This window comes from Salvelinus alpinus, chromosome 33, assembly GCF_045679555.1.
Source record: "Salvelinus alpinus chromosome 33, SLU_Salpinus.1, whole genome shotgun sequence".
NCBI classification, from domain to species: Eukaryota; Metazoa; Chordata; class Actinopteri; order Salmoniformes; family Salmonidae; genus Salvelinus; species Salvelinus alpinus.
In genome coordinates this window covers 15,037,611-15,052,622 of record NC_092118.1, presented here as the reverse complement: position 1 = coordinate 15,052,622, position 15,012 = coordinate 15,037,611, and the positions used below count along the sequence as shown (strand labels likewise).

The 15,012-nt window shown below is 40.4% G+C and overlaps 1 protein-coding gene across 16 annotated transcripts in view; it reads right to left on the bottom strand.

Moving 5' to 3' along the window:
• Nucleotides 1-117: 117 nt before the first annotated feature.
• LOC139563216 (tight junction protein ZO-1-like) overlaps nt 118-15,012 on the bottom strand; it is a 153,652-nt gene continuing 138,757 nt past the window's right edge. For 10 of the 16 annotated variants that reach the window (XM_071381608.1, XM_071381619.1, XM_071381611.1 and 7 more), the window contains 6 exons: nt 13,166-13,375; nt 8,919-9,028; nt 8,407-8,794; nt 7,862-8,079; nt 3,744-3,887; nt 118-1,929 (listed from right to left, as the gene is read on the bottom strand). In XM_071381608.1, coding sequence (XP_071237709.1) covers nt 1,835-1,929; nt 3,744-3,887; nt 7,862-8,079; nt 8,407-8,794; nt 8,919-9,028; nt 13,166-13,375 — 1,165 coding nt within the window. In that variant the 3' untranslated portion in view covers nt 118-1,834. The remainder of the gene's footprint in view (nt 1,930-3,743; nt 3,888-7,861; nt 8,080-8,406; nt 8,795-8,918; nt 9,029-13,165; nt 13,376-15,012) is intronic. The other 6 variants (XM_071381615.1, XM_071381622.1, XM_071381616.1 and 3 more) reach the window with 3 other exon arrangements.

Here is a 15,012-nt window from a genome sequence, read left to right as displayed (position 1 = left end):
AGCAGAAAACGAACATGATTACATATTTCACCTGAGAATCCTTTAAACTATTAGAATGGAATATCGTTCTCATAAAAATATGACAATATCTCGCCAGATCAAACCCCCCAGAAACACTTTACTTTAAAAATGATTTTATTCATTAATACAGTAGTATACTTAAAATTGTGTCACAAAGGAGAAAAAAAAGTCAGCCACACGTGAAGAGCTAATATCCAATTGAAGCTGTGTTATCATATATAAAGAAAATAGTACTGGTGTGCCGTAATATATGGTCTATTAGTACAAAAATACATTTCAGGGCACAAAATAATACAGCATCCAGTATCACAAATAAATGACGGGGACACTTTCAGAGTACACCCTTTTAAAGAACAGGTCTGCAAAGTTGTTTAACCCAAGCACTTCACTCTTTTGTAAATAACCATAAAAAGACTTGTGTGACAATTATTATTATTTATATGTAGTGTGAATATATTGGTAGAAAATGTGGATTTTATTACTGCTAATAGTTACAAGTTCCAAGGCTCAAGGGTATAACCAGAATACAAAGTAAACCATGGTCAATTCATGTATTTTTTTAACGAGATTTCTCGAAGTTTTATACAAAATAACAAAGACATACAAAAGTTCATTTACAAACCAAGAACCAAGGCCATATGCTAACTTTATGTACAGCCACTTGTCTTTTTTGTCTTTTTTTTTTTTTTGTAAGTCATATGTATAGCAGATAAAGAAAGCATACCTTTATTAGCCTCAATTGTTCTTGTGCGCTAAACCCAAGTTCATTTATACAGTGGGTTGACAAAATGGCAAGAGAAAACTTCATTTTTCCATAATTTAACATCATAACTTAGAAGAACCCAGAGGTTTTTACTGAAAAAGTGAATAATATGCAGATAAGGCATCACTGCTTGTTAATGTAAGAGGGTTTTAACATGGTGAGGGAGAACTGAGCAGGCTTCTGGACCTGAGTCATAGCACATGCATAGATCTTGATACAGCAGGAGTAGAATTCTGGTACTCAATACAAAGTGAATCCAAGGTCAGTTTACAGAAAGAAAGAAAAAAGGAAAGGAAGGAAGAGCCATTCTAGTCACAGGATGAGCATGTTAGAGGCATGAGTTAGGCTTTAAATCCACCTCAAAGTATTCCACCTTCAGCTTCATTTTCTCTTCTGCAGATGCTTGCCAACTTCACTATCACCATAATCATTACCACAAAGCCATACATTTACATCTTCATCACTTTACTGCCCATCTCCCTGGCACCGAATTCCAAAATCTTCACAAATCCGTCAATGTGGAAAAAACATGACCGGCTTTGTAAAGTCAGCCAACTCAAAATGTGACAAAAAGGTTGAAGTCTGATTCTTGAATTCCGTTTTCTAGAATTGAATTTAAAATGATATTTATACTATATACTATATATACTGTATGCATATATAGTATAAATACACCTACATGTATGTCCATCTACTTCAATAGTAAAAACCTCACAAACCATCTTTCCTGTTATGTAACAATTAAAGTTAAAACTTGCCGTATAATGTGATGAGTTACTCAGTGGCACAGGGCATGCATTCCATCACTGGTTAAATCGTTGTGTGTGTTTTGTATTTTCTTCAAGACCTCGGAAAGAGTTAAAGGACAGCACGCAGGGGCAACTTCAGTCTCCTTCCATCTTCCATGGGCACAGTAAACAACGCTGGAGCACTGGGTGTAAATACTTCATTGTGTATGGTCCACCCATGGAGAAATGGTGTGTGTGTGTGTTTATTATCACTCCTTTTCTCATGGTTTCACATTCAGTAACAGGCCAGCTGTTGCACTCTTCAGAAATGGTCGATGAGCACAGACACACAGTTGGCTCCCACCAGGTAGTTGGGGTCTCCAGGGAGAGACTGATTCTGCCAACTCTTGGGATCACCTGAGGGGGAGAGAGAGAAGGAACATGGTAATGATAACAGGTGGAGAAAGGGTATAAGGTTCATAATACATAATGCACTTCATGCTAAACTAACAACCAGCAAGCTCCAAACACTAAAATAAAACACCCTTTGTTCCATTAAAGCCATATATACATTCGGTTTGTGGTACACACCCCAGGATGTAGCTTGACAGAAGTAAACTTCACATTACATTGCTAAAACCACTCTTCATTTCAAATTATAGCTCTTAAGGATAGAGTATGTACTGGAAGCGACTGTAATTTGAAATTAATGGGTGGGTTCCAGCCCAGGCCTGAGCCAAGAGTATTGCCTCCACAGAAGAACCAATTTAAATAATTGTTTAAAAAAAAAACAGCTTTAGACTGAAAATTGTTACACTAAACTGCACCATTTCTTCCAAACCACAATGCAGTTGCATTTTAAAGCACTGTTATTTCAGATAATTGCATTTATTCCCTCAGGGCCATGTGAGAAAAGTGAGTTCAAAGTGATCAAAGTGCATAAAAATTGCAGGCTTTTAGCATGCTTTGTTGTTCTGATAGGAAATCACAAGTGGGGATAATGCATCATAATCATTATAGTGTAATTACTCCTAAATGTCAAAGGGATTTTAGCAATGACAGGTCCTATCAGATAGGATCCATATGAGGACCAAGATTTTTAACAGATTTTTCTCAAATCAATTGTCAATGACTCAGATGATTTGTTAGAGGTTCACAATTAGCCAGTGCAGCAGGAGGAGGAATGTTCACTGTGAAACTCATAATGACATCAGTATATTAAGGTAATGTTTTGTCAGAAGTAAACTGATCAAGTGTGGTTTGGATTGAATCTCTCCCGTCCGTGAGCAGACTTCTTTCAGAACCATTCCAAACCAAGACCATTAAGTCACACACTATGCTGCTTCCTTACTGGAAACTCCCATTGGGCATGGGCAGCTCAGCACCCAACTAGAAAGGAGTCAGACTCAGTGAGGAGCAAGACACAAGTCGAGCTAAAATGAAGCTAAAGAAACGCCTTGTTGTACAATAAGAGGATTAGAGCACAGCCCTGTAATCCTTCTACAACGAAGCAGGACAACAAATGAACAAGCCAACGAGGCAGCAGTAGGCTAATTTAGCCCTTCATGTCCAATTCTAGCTGAGAGTAAATAGTAGCTAATCCACGGCGGTGCCAAGTATACCATTTAGACATTTAGAGAGGAGCGGAGGGAGAGCAGAGAGCTGTCTCAGTTCTGTTCTGATGCTGTCAGACAGACAGATCTCAGATCCAACCCACAGGCTGTTCTCACATACACAACAGAATATCTGTAAGTACTGAGGGAGCCATGCGTCTGTCTCTGAGAGGGTCCTCCTCCAAATTTAAGAGGTCCACTGACTGCTGCGTTTCAGGATAGACGTTTGGGTGGCTATGTGAGAGAAAAAAAATCACTTGTAGGAAAATAATGTGGAATGATTCACTACAAAGAATTTAACTAATCGTATGAACATAAAACTGATCGGCTGGATGCATGTCCAATGGAACTATATCCATGTCAAACAGATGACAAACACAAAGTGGAGGAAAGAACAGAAATAAATATGTTTCAGCATGAAAAAGCAATGACAAGAAGAACTTTGATCTGAAGACCACATCAAATAAATAAAGATCAGTGGATGAATGAGTGAGTGAACAAACCGAAATACCAAAATAAATTAAACCATAAAAATCATAAAGTGACCCACAACCATCAGTTTGTCACAAAGCCAACCCAAAGCCCCGACCCCAAAAGGACAGAGAGAGGACAGCGTACCCGACGAGGAGTCGGAGGATTTTAGAGCAAAAGACCAACCATCTGGGGTCATAGACGCACAGTGAGGTAAACGCAGCTCCACAGGCTTCAGGAACTTGAGGCCGTGAGGGCCACACATCACCAGCGGGCTGAGCAGGGTCTCTCCTGGAAACAGATATACACCACAGGGTTAGAGGCTAGTACACATGCACACAGTGTTCCTAAGATCACTAAAGCTGTTGGGCTACTTAATGGGTTGACACAGGCACGGTGAACATTTAAGACAATGAAAACCGTTCATAGATTGAAGGAAAATATACCTATCCTAGAAAAACTCAAAGAGAGAAGACAAGAGAGAAGAGAGAGATGATAAATGATCTGTGAAAACAACAATTATCTCATGAACACATTTGGAGAGTAAAATAACCCCACCATGGACTGATACAGTGCCTATCATAAGTATTCACCCTCCTTGGATTTCTTCTCATTTTATTGTCTTACAAAGGGGGATTAAAATTGATTTAATTGTCATTTTTATTTGTCAACGATCTACAAAAAATACTCTGATGTTAAAGTGTGTAAAAATATATATTTTTTTGATTCATGAAACATAAAACACTAATATAGCTTGATTAGGTAAGTAATCACCCCTGAGTGAATAATTGTTAGAAACACCTTTGGCATCGATTACAGTTGTGAGTCTTCTTGAGTATGTATCTAAGAGCTTTGCACACCTGGATTGCGCAATATTTGCCCATAATTCTTTTCAAAATTCTCAAGCTTTGTCAAGGTGTTGGAGATCATGGCTAGACAGATCAAGTCTTGTCATAGATTTTCAAGCAGATTTAAGTCAAAACTGTAACTTGGCCACTCAGGAACATTCACTGTCTTCTTAGTAAGCAACTCCAGTGTCGATTTGGCCTTGTGTTGTAGGTTATTGTCCTGCTGAAAGGTGAATTATTTTCCCAGTGTCTGGTGTAAAGCAGACTGAAGCAGGTTTACCTCTAGGATTTTGCCTGTGCTTAACGATATCCCTTATTTTTATCCTGAAAAACTCTCCCGTCTTTGCCGATGTCAAGTATAGCCATACCCTGATGCAACAATGCTTAAAAATAAGGAAGCATTTACTCTGCGATGTGTTGGGTTTGCCTCAAACATAAGGCTTTGCATTTTGGCCAAAATGTTTATTCCTTTGCCATGTTTTTTACAGTATTCTTTTAGTGCCTTGTTGCTCCTTTGCCATGTTTTTTACAGTATTCTTTTAGTGCCTTGTTGCATACAGGAAGCATGTTTTGGAATATTTTTATTCTGTATATTTGTATTGTTCTTTTCACTCTGTCATTTAGGTCATTATTGTGGAGTCACTACAATCTTGTTGATCCAGCCTCAGTTCTCCCATTACAGCCATTGAACTCTGTAGCCGTTTTAAAATTACCAATGGCCTCATTGTGACATCCATGAGCAGTTTCCTCCCTGTCCTGCAGCTCAGTTCAGAAGGAAGACTACAGCTGTGTTCGAATACCCATACTGTATACTATATACTTAATAAGCATATACAACATACTATATACTATTAGTTCATTTTAGTTTAGTGTAAACCAACGGTATCCTTTCAGTTGAGCATACTAGCACTTCGCCTGTCGACCGGAAGTTGATGCTGTTGCTATGCACAATTGAGCGCATCCTGTCGGGCTGTATCACCGCCTGGTATGGCAACTACACCGCTCGCAACCACAGGGCCCTCCAGAGGGTGGTGCGGTCTGCCCAACGCATAACCGGGGGCAAACTACCTGCCCTCCAGGACACCTACAGCACCTGATGTCACAGGAAGGCCAACAAGATAATCAAGGACAACAACCACCTGAGCCACTGCCTGTTCACCCCGCTATCATTCAGAAGACGAGGTCAGTACAGGTGCATCAAAGCTGGGACCGAGAGACTGAAAAACAGCTTCTATCTCAAGGCCATCAGACTGTTAAATAGCCATCACTAGCACATTAGAGGCTGCTGCCCTATTTACATAGACTTGAAATCACCGGCCAGTTTAATAATGGAACACTAGTCACTTTAATAATGTTTACATATTTTGCATTACACATCTCGTATGTATATACTGTATTCTATTCTACTGTATCTTAGTCTATGTCGCTCTGACATTGTTCATCAAAATATTTATATATTCTTAATTCCATTCCTTTACTTAAATTTGTGTGTATTGTTGTGAAAATTGTTAGATATTATTTGTTAGCTATTACTGCACTGTTGGAGCTAGAAACACAAGCATTTCGATTCACCCGCAATAACATCTGCTAAACACGTGTATGTGACCAATAAAATGTGATTTGATTTGCAACCTCTTGCTAGCTTGTTAGTATAACAAATGACTAGCTAGACATCTTACAATTTCGGGTGTGTTTGTAAATTCAATCTGGAGTGCCAGAGTGCGTTCTGGGCGTTCGTAAATTCAGAGTTTTGTCAGATTGTCTTTCGCACACTGAACACTCTGGCCGAGGAGTAGGGTTGATCAGACAGTTCTGACCTCACAACGGCAGACAAGCACCCAAGCTAACTGGCTAGATACTTTCAGACACAAATGAGAGAACACCTCACTCTGAACATTTTACTCTCCCTAGCAGAGCTGATTAGGCTGTTTTCATGTTATCCAGAGCGTTGTTGACTGTAACTGTGCTGCTGGCAACAATTTATTTCCGCTTTTTTGCCAACATTTTCTGCAACCGGTCATATTCAACGGGTGTTGAGCATTTGTAAATTCATCAGTTATTCTGCGCTCTAGCACACTCAGACGAGAGTGCCCTGAAATCGGAATAGATAACCAGAATTAATGTCCATTGAGAATGCACAATGACTATACCACTTAGGTAAGCATGACGTGAATAATCAAGTCAATAAACGTTGGTTAGTTAGTTAGATAGCATATAGTTAATATAGTGCCAAGTTTGACAATGTATTAGTAGCCAACTAGTAGCTAGCTAATATACCGGTACATACTGCTGTAATGATATGCTATGCGGTTCGTAAGGTTAGCGAAGCTAACAAATTGTCAGCAAACATAATGTGTAACGTAACTTACTTGAAAAGTCATTACTTTATTACATTGCTCAACATTTTCCTAACATTTGTCATAATTAGTTAAAGCAATGAATTTGTATCCGCTCTCGTCAGACTACGGCTGCATATTTTCAGCCATTTTCTTAAAATCTGGAAACGTTGTGAAGCCACGCCCATTTTCTGAAGAATTGCATTATGTGCTCTAAATAAATGGAAAGTGTCCACTGCTTGTATACTTCGCATTTTGTACAACATCCGGGAACTTTTGGCATACTAACTATATCCATACTATGACCAATAAGCATACTACATACTCAATTTACTTCACAATAGTACAGTTAGTATGAGTATTCGAAACACAGCTTGCATCTTTGATGTGTCTAGGTGGTTTAATACATCATCCAAAGCATAATTATTAGCTTGACCATGCTTAAAGAGATATTCAATGTCTGATTTGTTATTGTTACCCATCTACCAATCACTGCCCTTCTTCATGAGGCTTTCCAAAAGCTCCCTGGTCTTTGTAGTTGACTCTGTGATTGGAATTCAATACTTTACTGAGGGACCTTACAGATGTTGTATGTATGGGGGACAGAGGAAATGGTAGTCATAAAAAAAATAATGTCAGCACCTATTATTTTCACACAGAGTGAGTCCATGCAAGTTATTATGTGATTTGTTAAGCAGTATTTTACTCCTGAACTAATTTAGGCTTGCTATAACAAAGGGGATGAATACTTATGCAATGACTATATTTTTGTTAATACATTTTTATTCATTTGTAAAAACTTGTAGAATTTTCTTTTCACTTTGACATTAGAGTATTTTGTGTAGATCAATGACAAGAAAAAAATCTATGAAATCTATTTCAATCCCACCTTGTAACGCAACAAAATGTGAACAAAAATCCAAGAATCCAATACTTATAATATCCACTGTAAAGCCAGCAATTAAGGTAACTAAAAACACTTAAAGCTGAGGAATAGAATATCTTAAGACTAGAATAAAGCTTGGCGAATGACCCCATGTGAAATCTTCTAACTCCCGTGTACCATGAACCCATGTCTGACCTTTCTCCTTGTCCAGGGGGGGCAGGATGCTGTTGTCCCGGCAGACTTTGAAGTAGATCTCCTGTTCTACGCCCTCGGGAATGGCCCCCTGTGGGATGATGATGCTGACACCCGTCTCGATGGAGCTCAGCACCCCTCCATTACAGTTGAAGACCCCCCGGGCCGTGGCCACCACCGTGTGACCTTCATCCTCATCATCATCCTCCAGAGCACTGGGGCTACAGGGGGAGAGAGTTGTCACAGTCAGATACCAGAACATAGAGCCAGTTAGAGCCTGCCTCTGAAACATTTGTGACACCTTCTGGACAGGCAAAGGCATTGGTATCATTCAATGTGTCAACTATAGAACTGTAAGAAACATGACCATGTAACTTTGCATGCTTTCTTTTCTCTAGCCATGCACAGAGACACTCCTCACTCCTGGTGTGTTTCTTCCATAATACATGAAGCAAGGCGATAACACTATAATCAATATATTATAACTGAACCCAGTATCGTTCCAGTGGGTAGGTTACCCCTCTAGGGGTGATGTTGAATCTTCTCACCTGACAGGGATGGCCTTGGGCACAGCGTTGATGTTGTTGTGCTGGTACTTGGACCTGTTGTCCATGGTGCGTGTGAAGGTGTCCATGCCAGAGTCCAGGTCTGTAGGCTGGGGGGAGATCTGGGGCTTGACTGGGGCTGTGCTGTTGGCTGGGGCCTTGATGGCTGGGGCCAGGTCTGTTTTGTTGTTGGGCAGCAGGTTGTGGTTGAACTTGGGGCTGTCAAACTTCCTCTCGAAGGGCTTGGCGGAGTTGGTGTAGGGCTTGGGGACGTAGCGGTTGTAGCTGGTATTGGCCGGGGCCTTGGGCTGGTCCTTCATTGCCATACCGTTCACTGGAGACTTCTCAGGGTAACTCTTCTGGGGCAGGTAGTTGGTCGTGACTGTGTCTGCTTTGGGAGAATCATGGGGATCTGGTAAGTGAGTCACTATGAGTGTGTGTGAGTATTATATTTCTAGATAAAAAATACTGCATGTAGAACTAGACTAGTGTGTGTCCTATACAATAGTGCTTACCCTCAGGTGAGGTGGGTTTGGGCAGTATGGCAGGTGGGGCAGCAGGGGTAACCTGGGGAACAGGTTCATATCTCCTCTCCACAGGACTGACCTTCTCCACTGACTCTGCCCTGTAAAAAAACACAAGAGCACATTCAACCAATGTCACAATGATGGCACAAACATATGGGTTTAAGGTAAAGAAGAATTCATGCCAGGGTTAGAATAACTGATTTTAAATAATGTATCACAGTTTGTCACGCATACTACTTAAAAAAACTAGACCTAAACAGTGACATGCCATGTATCCTCAAGAGGAAGGTTAAATTACTGCAGTTCAGCGAGTCTGTTAGTTTTAATAAAACACAGTGGCTCCATCTAGTTAATTGACTGTATTCATTTACACAGATTGCTTCTCCAAAACACACTTTAAAATATGCTTTCCACTACTAGTGCCAATAAGATCTTACAGTGCAATTGATCATTTTGTAGCAGTTACAAGTGAATGGTTTTGTTAATTAGCTAATTACAAAATGGGGCAAATACTGATGCATACATTGCAGCTTTGACATCCAAAGTAGCCTGAACGTCTCTTGAGGGACGTTTTACAGTGGTAAAACACATTGTAAGAACAATGAAACTCATTGTTGATAGTTGAAAGAAATTCAGAATAAAAGAATACTGTGATAGTATTTTTCCCTTCCCACTTAATCTTATATCTTTGGCATGGTCTTTGACTGAGGCGGAGAATGCACACAGTGTGGTACATCAAAGTAACCCTTCTACTGTCGCCCAGGAGGATAACAAAACACAGCTTGCCTTCAAAAATTAGTTTTTCATTTGTCAGCATGGGCCAACCAGCAACTCTGTTCTTTTCAACTATAAGAGGACCATTTCCATGGCAGGGTGAAACAAATGTTCCGGTGGCGGTAGTGTGTGTTGCTGAGAGATATACTCTAGCCGGCTGCGTCAGAGCCTAGCTTTAGACCCCAGGAGTAGTGTGTGTATGTAGCCACAGTGGTTCCTCCTTTAAAAGTTGCGTTATACTGCAGTACACCTTGCAGGCTGCTGCAGCATTCTGTGGCACGTTATTTAATTGTCATACATTTTTTCTGTTAATGCAAGTTAGTGCTAGTTTGACCACCAGAGGGCATCTTTGAGAAGCATTTGATAGTCTTCCAAATTGGCATTACCAGAGAATTTAAAACTTTTTTTGTAATAACATAGCATATGGGATTGATTTTAAGAAATTTGGCTTAATTAATCTTATTAATATTATGGTGTTTCTATTCCGAGAAAAATGAAACCCCCAGGGTTTCCGTTAGGATGGAATGGAAAATATGGCGCTGTACAACGTGACGGCCGGGAGTAGGCTACAGGATTGGAGGATTCTAAATTAGACAACTTTGTTCCAATATTTCTGTAAATCAGTGATATGTATTCCCATAGTAATTCGTTATGGATCCATAACTAAATAAATATCAGCATTTTGAAAGAGTATTTTTATCATCATTTTATTAACGAAAGCATAAAGATGCTGATGAAGAAATACACTAATGTACAGTATTTTCTTTTACATTTGGATAATAAAGCATTTAGAAGATATAAGCCACCTGCATTTGTTTATTAGGCTACTGTGTAAACATAGCCTATAGTACATACTGTAGTAAACATGGGAAAGTGCCCGGGTTTGCATTGCAAATGAGGGCATAAACTGGGTCAAGACGCCAGCAGAGTAAGTAGACTTTTATGTAGTAAATTAAAAGTAAAATCAAACCTACAACACCTACGGTAGGCCTACAGTATATCTCAAAATATTTTTTTCATCTCTACATGTAGGTAGGTCTCCTGATTTAAACCTGATCGAACTTGTTTGGCATCAACTGAAAACATGAATCTGTAACTCTGCCAAGCCGACAAGCAAAGATGAACTGGGCAAGGCCATCAAGATGTTTTGGCTAGATAAATTGACGATACAACAATGCAACAAATACATTGATAATCTAAGCAAGGTTTTACCTGTGGTCGCGGAGCTGGGTGGAAGTGCGACTAAAATGTAGTTTAAATAAACATCCGCATTTTAATGTATTTTTTTCTCTTTATTTAATTAAGCCTCATAGCCTACCTTAGCCAGTTAAGTTATTTTATATAGGTCTAGGCTATGAAGAAAGACTCCAATTAAGCCCTCTTGTTGTTTGTAAAGTCAAATTAAAATTAAGATTCTTTTTTAAATGAATTGCTCGACTGGTGTAGGTTTTCTCCATCTGTTGGTGTGCAACACTTGCCTAACAAGTAAGCTATATTTTCAGCACCAGCCACTGTTCACCTCCTATTGATTGCGCTGCGGTTGCCGCCAGTTGTTTTGTAAATTTAACTAGACAAGTCAGGTAAGAACAAATTCTTATTTACAATCACGGCCTACCCCAGCCAAACTCGGATGACACTGGGCCAATTGTGCGCCGCCCTATGGCACTCCCAATCACGGTCGGATGTGATACAGCCTGTATTTGAACCAGGGACTGTAGTAATGCCTCTTGCACGGAGATGCAGTCCCTTAGACCGCTGCGCTACTCGGGAGCCATGACCAATATATTATATATATATTTTTTCAGAACATTAACCGTGTGTAGGTAGATTTGGCAAGGTAGATCGAAATGATTTGTTGCAAGTTGTGTGGGGTGGGGGTGGGGGTGGGTTCACATCTTGCTCGGCTATTAGACAATTCTTTAGTTAAGGTTTAATAGTCTATTGTTCAGCTAATAGCCCATCCTGCTACGCTTGTGAAAAACTAACAATAATTACTTTTTCCACTTTCCACATGTTAAAGATTCCAATTGATGAAGTGTTTTTAGCCACAATCGGCCCCAACCCCAAGTAATACATTCGGGCACAGTCGATAGCGTGCTGGACTTAGGGATAGAATGTTGAGAGTTCGAAACCTGCTCCCTGCTTGTTTCATTACATTATTATGCCGGGCTCAGAGCAAATAGCCTGGAGTGTTACCCCCATCTCCTTGCTCGCGTCATTCTCCACCTGAGTGGCTCCCTTGTGGGCGTGCTGGCAGGATATGGCAGCACCTTCGATTGTGCGTCAAGAATTCAGCATAGCAAGTTTGTATGAAGGTCTGGTTATTCACAGGCAAATAGTAATATGCTCTAAACCGCTCTGGTGACAAAAACCTTGCTGCCTTGTTTTCAATCTTTCACATGGCTGGGAGAACCTCCTCAGATTAATACAGATGAAGGGAGTTAGATATGAATAGGAAGTGTAGTGTACCGTTTTTTTCTGTATATATGAATTACAAATCAGCCTTTACTAAAATCATGTTTCTAGTCTATTGCATAGGTAGCCTAATGGTTAGAGCGTTGGACTAGTAACCGAAAGGTTGCAAGATCGAATCCCCAAGCTGACAAGGTAAAAATCTATCATTCTGCCCCTGAAGAAGGCAGTTAACCCACTGTTCCCCAGTAGGCTGTCATTGTAAATAAGAATTTGTTCTTAACTGACTTGTCTAGTTAAATAAAGGTTAAAATGTAAAATAAAAAATGCCTTATTAGTCTCCATCTACAGTGCCGTTGAATACATTTTTAGAAACATGAGTTTGTCCAGAGTCTGTGGCTTCAGGCTCATGTGATGGTGCCTGGAGAGCAGACCAGTAGTGGAGAGGACCGTCTCAGAGCTTGCAGAGCCACTGGTGATGCTAAACACCCCCCTAAACACTCTGGGCAAGGACCCATCGTTTTCTTTTTTCTGTAGGTAGGCCTAAAGGATTGTAGGTAAAATAACCCTATCAAAACGGAAAGCTCCTTGGAAGAGGTAATATGCCAGGCCTATTGGGCAAAAATTAATGATGGCCCATTGTATAGATAATAGAATCGAAAAATTAATGAAACTTTTAAGAGATCTGATTTTGAGTTTATAAATACTTTGATAGTGACACACTAAGCTAGCTACCCACCTCGTTCCTCTCTGTTAGCATGTCCACTTAGTAAGTACACCATCATGCTTTATGAAAATATTTAGCATATTATATGACAGTAGCTAAAGCAAGGGGCTACAGCAGTGGACAAGTAGACAAAAAATGCATGCTGGGCCGGGCATGCCCTGAGCTCGTGAAGTGAGCGCTACTGGAGCGGGTGAGAAGGCCGACGCTCCAGTCAAAACGCTCCACTCCTCGCTCCGCTCTACTCACATATAACGTCTCCCACCACAGTGATTTGATTTCCTACCACATATCCCAGAGAGAGTGACACGTGGGAGTGAGTTACCTGGGGTAGTTGTATCCGGGATGTGCTTGAGCAGCAGGTTTGGTTGCGATGACAGGTGTTGTCTGAGGGGCCTTGCCTGCGTCTAAGCTTCGCCGGTCAAAGTAGGACAGCTGTTTCCTATAGTACTCCTCGTCTTCATCTGGGTTATAGTGGTTAGAGCGCACTATGTCATCATCGGACACCTCCCGGGGCTTCTGAGGCTCAGGGACTCTGAGGAGAGAGATAAAGAAGGGGTGAGCCAATTAAAATAACAAACCACACAAAGAAATTCCTCTAAAATATATTGTGGTGTGTTTGTTCCGATCTCTAAATCACTACAATTTACCATATAACAAATCAGACAGAACTACAATGAAAGCATCAGTGCTTCAATGATAAACATGTGTACGGGACAGCCTCTGCAACATGCGTATAGTACATTACTGCATCAGTCAGTGTGTGCAGAGTTGGAAGGTAGTTTCTCTTAGTGTCCACCGAGGGGCGCTCCAAGACCAAGAGCAGCAAACAGCAGCGCCAGTGAGAGGCAGCGGCATTGTTTAACATCAGTACAATGCTTAACTTGCAAGCCCTACCCAACAGTGCAGTATTCATATAACTAATAATAAAATACAAAAAAACAAGAAATAAGACAGGGAGCCATATACAGGGTACATGTACAATGTGCAGGGATACTGGAGTATTTGAGGTAGATATGTACATCTAGGTACGGATTAGGACTGGTAGCAGGATAAATAATAATAATAGTAAGCAGTACGGCAGCAGCATAAGTGGTGGGTGTGTGCGTGTGTATGTTAATGTGAGTGTGCAAGTGTCATGTAAACAGGGGTAATAGTGATCAGTAGAAGGATGAAGGATAAATGGATGCACTCACTCACTCACCCAAATAATATTGTTGACTCATCCTATACTCATATTTGTGGACAAAGTTTAAATTGGAGAAAAAATAAATACAAATAATGGGTTCAAGTACATACATCTGGTGTATTAGAAGCTATTATTTGTATAATATTTTATTTTATATTTTATTTTATTTACAAAAAGTTAAATTCACAATAATGAGGGATCCTGTTTTCTGCAAACAATGCCTGCAATACTGCAGTCGGCCTTGAATTTCCGTGGCTTCAATGAGAGGGCACAGTCGTTCTCCCCTGGGGTATGCCCACACTATTCCAACATAGAAAAGCTGCTTTTTAACATAGTTTTCCTTCCAAAAATTGTAATTATTTCACTCATATTGTAATTATTAATTATAGATAATATTATATAAAAATCTTGAAACACTGGACAGTTACTTTAAGCTTTAAAATGACAAGGTTCTCTCTGCCGCATTGCAAAATTGGTTGAATTGCAGGATATTAGCTTTATAGTCACAACAAAACATTTCTCTACTCCATGACAAAATGTGTAGAATTGCAGGACATTTGCTTGAAAACTGAATTTTTTTCTCTCCAATGCCAAGTGGCGAGTCCTTAAAATGTTCCTTCCCACGGCCCAAGATTTGGCTAGTCCGGCCATGGACACAAAGTCATGGTAAAACTCCATATATGCTATTTTTATTTAACTCAAGTTGTGTTCTGATTATGAGGAGGTCCCTGATGAATTTGCTATCACAAACGGGGTACCCGGCCCCAAAACCTTTGAGAACCCATGGTTTAGGATTCTGTTGGTCTGAGCCTTGATGCAACTGTACCACCTGCAGTGGTTCTCAGACACACCCTGGAATGTACGTCCTGAATGGCTGGGAGCTCACCCCCAGTGATGCATTGGGACGTCCTCATCTCCCTATGTAGGGCTTTCGGGTCGAGGGCAGTGCAGTTGCCATACCAGACGGTGATACAACCAGTCAG